Raw genomic sequence first — 12,245 nt, 5'->3', positions numbered from 1 at the left:
GAGGGAATGAGTGACCGACAGTCATTCCAGAAGCTAATACAGAGGCCACCACCTCTAGACACCGATAATAGATATGAAAGAAAATCTCGTTTTGTTATTCCTCCCAGAGCAATCCCCAATGGTGTATGGAAATGGGTGGAGCATCCAAAGTTCCCAAAACCGCTTTCTCGAACCCAAAAACGCCGTTTGTTGAGGGAAAAAGCTGTTGAGCGCAGATCTAAGGTGGAGGAATCATTCAAAGAAAAGAAAATATTTGAGGAGGAATATGGAGGTAGCAAGGAGAAAGAGTTACAAATGGAGGATTTAATCTTAGCTCCGGCTCAGATGAAAGATCGACAGCTGGAGACAGAGGTTTTATAAAGATGGAATAGATGAGAAGTATTGTACAAAGTAGGCTGGATAGCCACTTTGGCTAATTTTGAGATATTGACTCGTAGAAAGTTTCTGTAAATATGCGAGGAATAGGCTTTTAAGCCATTCCTTGCTGAATTTGTTTGTAAATATGGATGGAGCATTGTGAATAAATAAAATCATTGCTCATGGAATCCTTTGCAGCTGATATGGTTTTTGAGAGGAATTATGTGTTGTCTTGATAGTCGAATTGATGACGTGTAGAGCACGTTTATTACGTATTCCGATACTTTGATGTTGTTTGGAAAATATGGGTGATAGTGAGCAATGGTGATTGTATATTGTGATAATATTGAAGAAAACAGGCTATTTAGCCGTTGTTTTTAATTATTTTACAGAAATCCGGGCAGAGTTTCCCTTGTAAACGTGACATCCCAGAAATACAAATATGTGCAAACACCAGTGGACAAACCCAAGCAACAGATATAACATAACTCCATCAACAAAGTTCGATTTCCAGGTATTATCCAACATCCAAAATTCAACATTACGCCAAATCATGGCAAAGAAATACAACCAATCAAAAGATCTACCACATGGTGGTCTGGTCCGAACATCAAACAAAATACTAAAATGAAATGTTAATGGTGGTGCGTGAGCATTCAAGAAAGGTCAAGATGGCGCAATTCCTCCCACTTGGACAGACACTCTGCACGAGTATGTTATGCTGCTTTCAAGGGGTCTTCCCACTGCTGGTAAGCATGCTTTGTTGCACTAGATCATCACCCAAGTGCTGGATATTGGCCTTGAGCTTATCGGAGAAAACTTTCAAGGCTTCATTGTCATGCAGAAGGGCCATCATGTCGGTTTTATGCTGAGCAAGTTCGGCCTCCAATTTCTTTACTAGCTTTTCCTTGGAGTCAAAGTTCACATTCTTCTATTGGAAAGTTGTTAGAATAATCTTTCTCTCAGAGTGCATACTGTCCAACCTCTCTCTTTATGCTTTGAAATCTCCCACTTGAATCAACGTCTCCGAACAAGTGCGGCTTGAATCCTGAAAAGTTGAAAACATTGAAAGCAGATTATTTAAGATATCTTGCAGTGGGTGTTGCAAGGGGTTGCTCATCAAAAACTTATTCAGGCATATTCACAAACATCTTGAGTGCAGCATGAAATGTCACATATTCTACAATGTTTTTGTAATGGAGGATTGAGAAAAATGCTGAAATATACCTACCTTGAGAAGGTGGGACTTGATGTAAAAGAGATTGATGATGGAAATTTTCAGAAACTTGGATGACATTACAAAGGCGATGTAATCGGTGGTGATATTGGAAATGAGATCTCCGTGAGTGGTTGAGTAGTTATCTAAAAGTGAAGGAGAATAGGTTGTGAAAGCAGCGAAGAATTGGAGGGTTTGGGGGAAGAAGAACAAGGAAGAAGTTTGGGAAGCATGGTATTGTGAATACACTGTTTGCTTTCTTTTTATCATCTTCCTCCTCTTCCTCCTCATATATATCGTATTATGTAAATTGGCCAACTTGTAAATAGGCCACATATATTTGAATTATTAAAAATAGCCAAATTGGACCAAATTGGCCATTGGCCCAAATTGACTAGGGGGGCAATTGTTGTGCCTAAAATTAATTTTTTTAGAGAAGCCCAAAAGAGAAGCCCAAGAGATAAAGCCTATCAGAGTTGCAGTTGACCCAGTGAAAGAAAGTTGCGGCCGGTTACCTCCATTACCCAATATGGAAGACGTGGAGTAATCGTGGAGTGTGGTTGAAACTTCTCGTGGAGTGTGACAAAGGCAGATGGAGGAATCAGAAAGGGCCCCCCGACAAATCAACACAAAAATACACAGCAAAGTTTCTGCAGAATTCCATCAATTCTACGTTTGTTTATTTCAATTTCCAGCAGCCAAGTATTTGATTTTTATTTTATGCGTTTAGTTTGGAGCCATTTCGAAGGAGTTAGAACTTACGACCGAATCGAGATTCACAACGCTTGGTAAACGAAGTCAGATTAATTCACATTTGGCACGAACACGTGCCTGGCACGCCCGCAAATTTTCGTGACAAACACTATTTATCTGTTTATGGTTTTTGTTTGCTATAATGTCAAATTGAAATTTAGTATGGTGTAATTGCAATTCCATGAAATATTTTTGAACAAATTGTTGTCACATCACATCAATAACACATTTGTTTTATGGGAAAAATAGATAGACATTATAAAAAAATGTAGTAGATTGAAATAAAAATTTGAGAACATAAAGATATAAATAACCAAAAATATAATTTCCTCGTACTAACACCCCATAATTTGTTAAATTGTTGCAATTATGCATGGTTTATTGTTTTTTTTTTTAAAAAAGGTGAATTGATTCCAAGTGAGATAATAAATAAATATTAGTCAAAAAAAATAGTATTCTTTGGTTCTTATCCATAGCTATCTTAACTTGGAAAATATAGAAAAGTAGAAAAATGTAAGGTGAAATTAAGAGGGATTGATACATGGAATGAACTTTGAGGAAACGTTTCAAGTGATAATTTACGGGAAGGAATTAGAAAAAGTTTAAAGAATACGATTTTTGGGGAACGACGATTTTGGGATAGACGAGGAGGATTGAAATCGTAGGGAAAAGTAATCCAAAAAAAAGGATTGAAAGGAAAAACAGAGCCCCAAGTATTGCCTTTGTTGAGGTTGCTGACGGGTAAACGTATGAACTTGGAGGATAACGATAGAGTAACAAGTTTGAATCTCAACTCCAAATGTGTATAAGTTATAACCACATTATCTGGATAAAAGATGCACTGTTAAGGGAAGTGAGCTAATGGAATCAAGTCGAATACTACCCAACACTACAAGTAAAGAACACAAATTGAGCCATTAAAATTCACATCTAAATATATGTAGTAAGAATATGTGATATTGATATCCTCTTTGCAAGCTTCAACACTCAAAAACAACAAACATACCAAAACTCATCAATTGTTGGACATAAGATCTTAGCGGGTGTTGTGTAGCTGAATAGCTGAAACAACTTCCTCTATTTTTGGAATTGTCTCCTGTCCTTGAGCAGAGTCTTGGCGAAATTTAGAGCTTTGCGTTCACAATCTGCTCGTTTGCTTGCCTCTTTGATCGATTCAAAATCTTCAACGTGAGCTACGCCAACAATTCTCCTGTATATCAACCAGAAGTTTCTCAGGTCAATTTGCCTGTGAAAAATAGGCATACATAGGAAATGGGGGATAAACATCTTTACAGTCTCATTAGACTGCTCAGATATATGAAGATAGTTCTATAAGGCATGTCCCATTGAACATAGAGGTTCTTGTGCTTTTCTGACGGATCGAGAAAACCACAGCTCATAAAAAATGAAAGATTTTATCTAACCGAATCATTTTGGCAGCACCGAATCCTAGAGTGTCATGGAAAAGATCGTCCATATATTTTTTCTTTATCAGAAGCTGGAGGTCTTGATTATTATAAATTTCTGGGAGATATGCTTCACCAGGACCATTCTTGTGTTTATCCCAAAGAGCAGTGAACTTCATGTTGAAGAGGTTCCAAGTCTCTGAGATTGTCTTCAAAATCCACACTTTGTACAGCTGAGTTGAATCATGTTGTTACAACCACAATTTGTATATAATAATTGATGAACAAAACTAAAATAAAGCTGAAATAAACCCAGAGATGAACTCTGTAAAAAAAATGAAGACTCCTCTCCCCTAGCCTATGCTAGTATTTTCTCTAACAACAAACTAACAGAATGATTCCTAATTACCCTCCCCTCACGATTTATTCCATTTCCCCATATCTAGATCCTTCCAAGGGCTTGGGGTTGCATCACTTGAACTGCATTGGTTTAGGGCCCTAGCCCACCTTAGTAAAATCCATAATAATATTTATGTCCGTAAAACATGTACATCAAGTTAACATGCTATATTATGGTAGAGAATATGTAATGCTCACAAAACAATCTGACAACAATCATGGTTTTCTGAAGGGTGCGGTCATGCATTCACCAAGAAATAAATCCGCTTTAAATGATTCAGAAATCAAAATGTCTACTTTCGTATGAAGAGATTAGCTTTGAAAATGCAAACAAAAATTCCTTCGTACTTCGTTCACTTTAAAAAAAAATAAGTGCCTGCATTTTTCAACAGAAGCAACCTCGCACTTATTTAGATCAAAAGTGTGACTAACAAGACTTGAAGCCATCTTAAAGTTGTAATCATGATTCCACATAATACCCATCTACCATGGATCACTACTGTAAACATGGGCCATCTGTAACCAGCAATGCTTGATTGATATCATTATTCAAAATATCATCCATCCCGAAACAAGAGTCGAACAATACTAAAACCCAGGATGAAAAATGTGTTTTCGGGTGTTCAAGATACAGAGAAAGGGACAGGATAATAAATGTATAGACTAATAAACCCTAGAGAACAAGAAAAAAATGTATATACATAAAAATAATATAGAACTGGTATAATGGAACAAACAAAATTAAGATGGTATATATAAATAAGACCGAAATATTGGTAAATAGGACCATAGTGACATAACATACTTTTCGATCAGCCCCCTCGTTTGAATGTCCATCTTGTGCAAAATAAGCTAAAATCAGGTTTCCAATAAAAGCTCCCACATCAAATCCCATAGGCGCATAGAAAGAAAACTCGGGATCTATAACTTGGGTTGATTCCGTAGTAACCATGACAGAACCAGTATGTAGATCACCATGTATAAGAGCTTGGGTTCTTTCACAGAATCTAGATGCCAAACAAAAAAATTTGTATCGCATCATAAGGCAAAAGGTAGAAGAATTACATAAAATATGAAGATATGGTATTCAATATGCATTTTACTTGGATTTTAGCTCAGCAATTTCAAGTTTCAAAATGTTATCCCCCCGAACTACTTCAGCATCAGCATCAAGGTAAGGGGTTGTCCATCGGTTATATTCAGACACTTTGTAGGGATCAGAAAAAACGACCTGTTCAGTGAGTCTACATAACTCCACATTTCCACAATACTTTGCAACTGTCAATAAGGCGTAAAAAAATTGTTTCATCAGTTGAAACATTTAAAATGCTTAAAATTCAATTCCTAGGACAAACTTCGAATCTATTGATGTAATAACAAAGAATACTCCACAAGAATTCAAATCAACATAGTCTGCATGTTCTACTTTCCTCATAATCAAATTTAAGTAGGGTTATTTTAGAAAATTAAATGTACAACAATCAAAGCCATACACCACATGTTCAAAACTCTTGCAGCATGAAACCTTGTATATTTTGTAAAGTTGGTCTTAGTAGTTATTAGCACAACTTTTTTTTTGGTTTCTCGTAGTGATTACTTTTATGATAGTCCTACCAGGATTGTGCAAGATGGTCATCAAATGGAGTAATGCCAAATACATATTACACAATTAAGATGCATGTATAAACATAACCATAAGATAAAATGAATTTCAGGTTGTTCAACGGCTTGCCTGCACTTTTATGATTGGTGGTGGTCAGATAAAGTAAGGAAGTATAGAACAATGTTTTGGCCATATATCCAGACATGTGTTCTGCCAGTAATGGATACTCAATCCCAGCAATCAATCCTTTTCTTAAGATGATATGTGGTGGCTCTAGGTATCGCATGCCAATCAGACACATTGTACGGTCAAAATGGTAAACTTCAGGAACATGTTCAGAACACAAACGGCCATGTTCTTGCAAAGTTGATGCTTCAAAATAGGCACGCTCCTTTGTCATAGGCCATGACTCCCCTATGCAACGAATATATGGAAGAGCCTGTAGAGATTTTTGGCCAGTTTAAGAAAGATGGAAATAGAAGTTCTCAAAAAAGCCACTGACGCAGATTCTAAGGCACTTGCATCTCAGCCATTTGAGAGAGAGAGAGAGAGAGAATTCTACGACTAGACAAAAAGGAAAATACCTCAAATTCAAGAAGTGCATCTAGTATAAGATAACTAAAAAACTTGAACACAAAAAAAGGGGTATTTCTCTTCGAGTAAAAGCATCACCGTCATTTCCTTTGCCTCAATTCATCTCTAATTTTACTATCAGAGCACCTTAAATTGATATGACGAAAGGAAGAACTAAGCGAACCCCACTTCAAGATCATGAAATTTATCCCACAAAAACTAAAAACCCAAAAGCATAACAATCATCCTACCTGCTTGATGACCAAAGAGCCCGCTGGGGTAATAACAATGTAGACGAAGTTAAGATTTCCATCGCCCACTTCTTTGATTTCCAAAGCATCGAACTGGTTACCCAGCTTCGCCGCCAGAGAAGGGGTGGCCTTCAAGTACTCCACCAATATCTTCTCGTCCAGCGGCCGAAACCCGTCGAAAGCCATGGCATTAAGAGCGGAGGCGACAGCTCAAAGACACCGTGGAGTGGAGGAAGGGCATATACAGAGCATTTTGAGTGGAGGCATGTAAAACGAGGAATTTGCAAATAAATAATTGATAATTTGACTCGATTAATGGTGAAGGAATGAGATGCTTCCTTTACACGGCTAATACATTGAATCTGGTCATTATTTAGACTTTAGAGCAAAAAAGTTAATTACACGAGATTTTTTTATTTAGATTTTTCATAAAAAAAATATTATTTTTTATACAAATAATATTATTTTTATTATGAACATCGGAAAGATTGATCCGTCTAACAGATAAAAATTCACGAAATCATCTCACAAAAGACCTACTCAAAAGTTAAAACACGATCAACAATAATAAATCAATTAAACATTGGGTTTAATAAATTGTCATCCGGATTTCCCCATTTCTAGAATGTTTGAATTTTATAGACCTTTGCGTGAAAATAATATATATTTAATAATATTTAATAATATTTTATATTTTTATATTATTGTAAGCGGTATAGATAAAAATTTTAAATATACAATAGATATCATAAATATTCTCATCCCTGAATTTCAAAAAATAAAAATAACAAAATAAATTCATACATATTAGAAAAAAAGAACGAACGGGAAATCGGTCTTTTTCTCAAATAAGTCAAGATGAAAATGAGTTTAATTGGAAGATGACTCAGAAAACAAATATAGGATCGAACGAGAGTTTGAGAAAGAAGTAGACTCTGCCAAGTGTTTTTGGAATGTGATATATTTGGAGCGAACTACTAATACTTTTAATATCGAGAGTTATATATTTTTTTAATATTTTATTATGTTCACAAATAAATTATAACAAACTCGAGAAATGTTCATATACATATTTCGTTATTCCATTTTACAATGTCTTATAAAATAATCTTAATCAAACTTTAATGTTTTGAATATGTTTCTTGTGAGACGGTCTCACGAATCTTTATCTGTGAGACGAGTCAACCCTACCGATATTCACAATAAAAAAGTAATACTCTTAGCATAAAAAGTAACATTTTTTTACGGATGACCCAACTAACAGATCTGTCTCACAAAATATAACCCATCAGACCGTCTCACACAAGTTTTTATCTAATATTTTATGGTATAATGTGTTTTATAATCTTGTTCAAACCTGCATATACTTTTTGTAAAATCCAAGAATTTTAAGTTTTATCATTTAAGTTTTATCACGATAGTATATTTTGGATACCAGGATTTATCTCGGTTTAGGATGTGAGATTTGTAAGATTTTATCAAGATTGAGTGAATAAAAATATTATCGTGTCTATTATTTGAAATTTCGCAGATAAATGTCTAAGATTTAAGACGATATTGAGATATCGGGATAAAAGATCAAGCAATGGAGAAAAAAATCCCTAGAATTCGAAATTAACCAGTGTATATATATGCAAATTTCTAAATTTGCATGAGATAAAAGATTTAAATTTCGAATAGTATCACGGATAGATCATGATTTTTTATGAAGATTTGATTCAGAGTTCAAATGAAACTATAACTCTTGATCACGATAGCAGCCAACCCCTATAAATAGGAGGGCCCTGTATTTCGAAAACCACACCTAAAATTGCACACCAATTTTAGAAATTTGTGCCCTAGTCTCCTTAGGAATTTTCGAGCACAGCGAGCCGTACAACCAGTGAAGTAGGAATTTCAAAGAACACTAGCCTTTTTCACGTTTTCTTTTCAAGAATTTAAGGTAAGTGAGCTGTTTTAAATTTCGGTTTTATGCATTTGAAGGTTTCGTTTTTTTGATTTTAAAAATTCGGTTGAACACCGTCTACGTTTTTAAATCTTGTTACGTTTTTTACGTTGGCACTGTGAAAATTCCCTGAAAATGGGTGGAATTCCAACATATGGCCCTTAACAGTGGGATAGAACTATTTTATGGCCTCGCCCCCTTAGAGGATTAAAACTTAGGGACTAATATCAGTAAACCATGAAAGGTGAATAATCGCAGTGTTATTATGATATGATTATGATGTTACGATTATGAAAAGCATGCTGTAGATATATGTTGTTTTTCGAAAATGTTGTAAAAATGTTTATGTTGTTTTCAATATCCCCCACTTTCTGAGTATTTCCCAAAATACTCACCCCCTTACAACCTGTCCCAGAGAAATCCGAGGAGAAAATCGAAGAGGAGGAATCAGAACAATTATGGGGATGATGATTCTTCGAGATTTAGTGTTAGACATGTTAGCATTATTTCGAATTTCGTTGTTTTTAATTTCATGTAAGACGCTTCCGCATTAGTTATTTCAGTTGTAAAGACATTGGTTTTGAGAAATTATGATCAATAAATTGGTGCTATGAGGCTCGTTGTTTTCAATTGTGTGATTGTTAAACGACGTCGGTGTCAAATCCCGAGTTTCGGGGCATGACATTTAAGTGGTATCAGAGCCGCCAGGTTCATAATCCGAGTGGGAAAAATCGATTTTCGAAAAAAAAAATCGTAAAATTTTCGGCCAAACAGGGTCTTAGCACGCGCCGCCGCGTTTCCTCCGATTCCGGCCGCTTCCGGTATTCTTTCTTCGATCGGAGATTAGTTCCAGAACCGCCTCGACGAGAGGAACAAAATCCCTTAAACAATTTAAGGTTTCGCGTTCGGGTGCCACCGGAATTTCAGATCTACGATGGGGTGTATGAAACCCTAACGCCGAATATTATTTCGTCCAATTACCCTACCAATACTACTCCGATTTTCAATTCCTTTTACCAGAACACGATACTACACATGGGTAACATTTCCCAATTATCAATTTTGCGTTCGGATGAACCAATCAAAAACGCCCAATTTCAAGTGAGTCAACCGAGTTTGAGCGAGTTCCGGCCAAATTAGGCAGTTTTCTGACCGATTCTGGCCGTGCCACAACCGGTTCCGTAATCCTTACCCCTTCGCCGACTTACGCCTTTGCTTCGACTATACTTCGGCGAGTCAACCCGGCGAGTCAACCCGGCCGAGTCAGCGAGTCAACCCGTCAGCATACGTCCTTCGATTTTTTCGTAGGAAACTCCGAATTCGGTTCCGTCAACTGTTCTGAAATCCTCTCGACATACTCTTCGAATCCATATGTCCGTTTCAAAACTTTCCATTTTGGAAATTTTTGAAAACTTTTAATTTTCAGTACCTTACTCTATCCTGATATTTTATTCTTTCATATTTATGATATTCTGAGCGTTTTAGTGGACCATTTTTAGTGGTTTATTTCCGTTGTTACTATTTTATTCAGTATGACTTTTGTTTCCTTTAGATTGGTCATGTTCTTTCTTTTAGAAATCAAAAAAAAAAATTTTGTTTTATTTGGTTAATTGATTTTCATTTTATTTCAGCACAATCTATTGTATGAACTTTACTCGTACGAAAAATTCTTAGAACTTGCAATATGTAGGAAACGGCCGACAGACCCCCAAGACAGAACCGCACCCGCGTTATGCTAATATCAACCGTGAAGGCGGACAGGAAAACGAGCAAGGGAATGGACCCCCGCCGGCAGTCAACTTAAGCCAAGCTGATCTTATGGCCATAGCCACCATTGTGGCAACAACACTGCAAGGGTTGGGAAATCAGAACGTCAATCAGCCACCACCACCTCCACCTCCACCACCAAATGGAATCAAGTTCCATTATGAATCACTCCGCAAGAACATGTGTCCGACATTCAGAGGGGACGCCGATCCCGAAGTTGGCCAGAGTTGGCTAAAGAGCGTCGAGACTCAGTTGAGGCTATTGGAAGTTCCAGAGGCACTCAAAGTTGATGTGATCGTGCCTTTCCTGGAAGACAGAACAGCTAAATGGTGCGAAGCAGTCTCGCCAGCCATGACCGCCACAGGACCAATCACTTGGCAGCGATTTCGAGAAGCTTTTCTGAAACAGTATTATCCAGCCGAGGCCAGACTACAGAAACTGAGTGAATTTGAAAACCTCACTCAAACTCCGGATATGTCAGTCGTGGAATACACTTCGCAGTTCAATGCCCTTGGATCTTATGCTCCGGCAATCATGGCGGACGAAGTTTTGAAATTGCACCGTTTTAAAAAGGGATTGAACAGCAGGATCCAATCAGCACTAGCAGTCTACCAACCCGCGAATTTTTCAGATCTTATGGGCGCAGCTATCCGAGCTGAAACTGACATCCAGCGCAGGGAGAAGGAATTTAAGAACAAAAAGCCCATGAAGAATCAGTCCTCACGCAACAATCAGGCTTTCAAGAAGCCTAACCAGTCCAGTGGACCATCTAAAGGGCCTCCGCCTACCTCAAGCTACCAGGATATTAAGCCTTGCCCAACTTGTCACTTACGACACCTGGGAGAATGCCGAAGAAACAGTGGTGTATGCTTCGGATGTGGGAAATCGGGACACCGAATTGCCGAATGCCCTACTGCCGCCAACCAAGCCGTCGGGGCCAATAAGAGAACTGAGCCAAATACAGGAGCTAACCCCAACAAGCCAAAAGAAGGCAAACCTAATGCCAGGATCTTTGCTATGACTCAAGAAGAGGCCGACGATGCCAACGAAGTTGTTTCAGGTACCCTCCTAATTCAAGAAGTGCCCGCTTATGCGTTATTTGATTGTGGTGCTACGCATTCATTTGTATCTAAGAGACTTGCTAAGAAACTAGGACTTAAGCCTGAATTATTAGCCGAACCTTTTCGGATAGCCACACCTACAAATAAGGCCATCGAAACTCACGAGATTCATAGGGACTGTTTAATCAGTATCGGTAATCAGACTTTCAGCGCATATCTAATACAAATAGTCATGACTGATTTTGACATCATTCTGGGAATGAATTGGTTAGCCAGAAACAATGCAACAGTGGACTGTAAAGGGAAAAGAGTTAAACTCCGAACCCCGAATCAGAAAGAGATCGTGTTTCATGGTAAATCCAAGGAACGGAAATCACTCCTTTCCGCGTCCCAAGCATAGAAGGCCATGAAATCCGGAGAAGATATCTACCTAGCAATGGTTAGCGAAGTGCAAGGAGAAGTCGAACTGAAAATAGAAGACATTCCAGTAGTATGTGAGTTCCCGGATGTTTTTCCAGAAGAACTCCCAGGGACAGTCCCGGACCGCGAAGTCGAGTTCGAAATTAATCTGGTTCCGGGTGCAGCACCAATTTCGAAAGCACCTTACAGGATGGTGCCAGCTGAACTCAAGGAGTTAAAGGAACAACTCCAAGAATTGTTAGACAAAAAGCAAGTCCGACCCAGTGTGTCCCCATGGGGAGCTCCAGTACTCTTTGTAAAGGAGAGAGATAGGAGTATGAGATTGTGCATCGATTATAGAGAACTGAACAAGATCACCATCAAGAACAAGTACCCCCTCCCAAGGATTGACGACCTATTTGATCAACTTAAGGGAGCCGCAGTATTTTCTAAACTGGATCTGAGGACAGGATACCACCAACTGAAGGTCAGGGCGGAAGATATCCCCAAAACAG

General features: G+C 37.9%; 2 protein-coding genes across 2 annotated transcripts; one reads left to right on the top strand and one right to left on the bottom strand.

Annotated features, from left to right (window-relative positions):
• Positions 1–3,222: 3,222 nt before the first annotated feature.
• Positions 3,223–6,872, bottom strand: LOC140809230 (methylthioribose kinase 1-like). Its single transcript, XM_073166775.1, has 6 exons — positions 6,559–6,872; positions 5,864–6,173; positions 5,235–5,409; positions 4,937–5,138; positions 3,751–3,965; positions 3,223–3,536 (listed from the first exon to the last, which is right to left on the bottom strand). The coding sequence occupies exons 1-6, from the start codon at positions 6,742–6,744 to the stop codon at positions 3,404–3,406; spliced, it is 1,221 nt and encodes a 406-aa protein (XP_073022876.1). The 5' UTR covers positions 6,745–6,872; the 3' UTR covers positions 3,223–3,403.
• LOC140809104 (uncharacterized) lies at positions 6,743–11,731 on the top strand. The gene is made up of 2 exons (XM_073166587.1): positions 6,743–6,821; positions 10,194–11,731. Exons 1-2 carry the CDS (start codon positions 6,743–6,745, stop codon positions 11,729–11,731), a joined length of 1,617 nt encoding a protein of 538 aa, XP_073022688.1.
• The last annotated feature ends 514 nt before the right edge of the window (positions 11,732–12,245 follow it).

The sequence above is a fragment of the Primulina eburnea genome, chromosome 13 (genome assembly GCF_022965805.1).
Source record: "Primulina eburnea isolate SZY01 chromosome 13, ASM2296580v1, whole genome shotgun sequence".
NCBI lineage: Eukaryota > Viridiplantae > Streptophyta > Magnoliopsida > Lamiales > Gesneriaceae > Primulina > Primulina eburnea.
Note: the sequence above shows the minus strand (reverse complement) of the source record. Positions and strands in the feature narration are given on the sequence as shown.

Bases quoted from the DNA above. Each gene is read 5' to 3' on its own strand.
- LOC140809104 (XM_073166587.1), top strand. From the start codon at position 6,743: ATGGCATTAAGAGCGGAGGCGACAGCTCAAAGACACCGTGGAGTGGAG. The intron at 6,822-10,193 runs GCATGTAAAACG...TGCAATATGTAG, and splicing joins ACAGAGCATTTTGAGTGGAG to GAAACGGCCGACAGACCCCC.
- LOC140809230 (XM_073166775.1), bottom strand. From the start codon at position 6,744: ATGGCTTTCGACGGGTTTCGGCCGCTGGACGAGAAGATATTGGTGGAG. The intron at 5,410-5,863 runs GCAAGCCGTTGA...CCTTATTGACAG, and splicing joins CACCAATCATAAAAGTGCAG to TTGCAAAGTATTGTGGAAAT. The intron at 5,139-5,234 runs GTAAAATGCATA...TTTGGCATCTAG, and splicing joins ATTGCTGAGCTAAAATCCAA to ATTCTGTGAAAGAACCCAAG.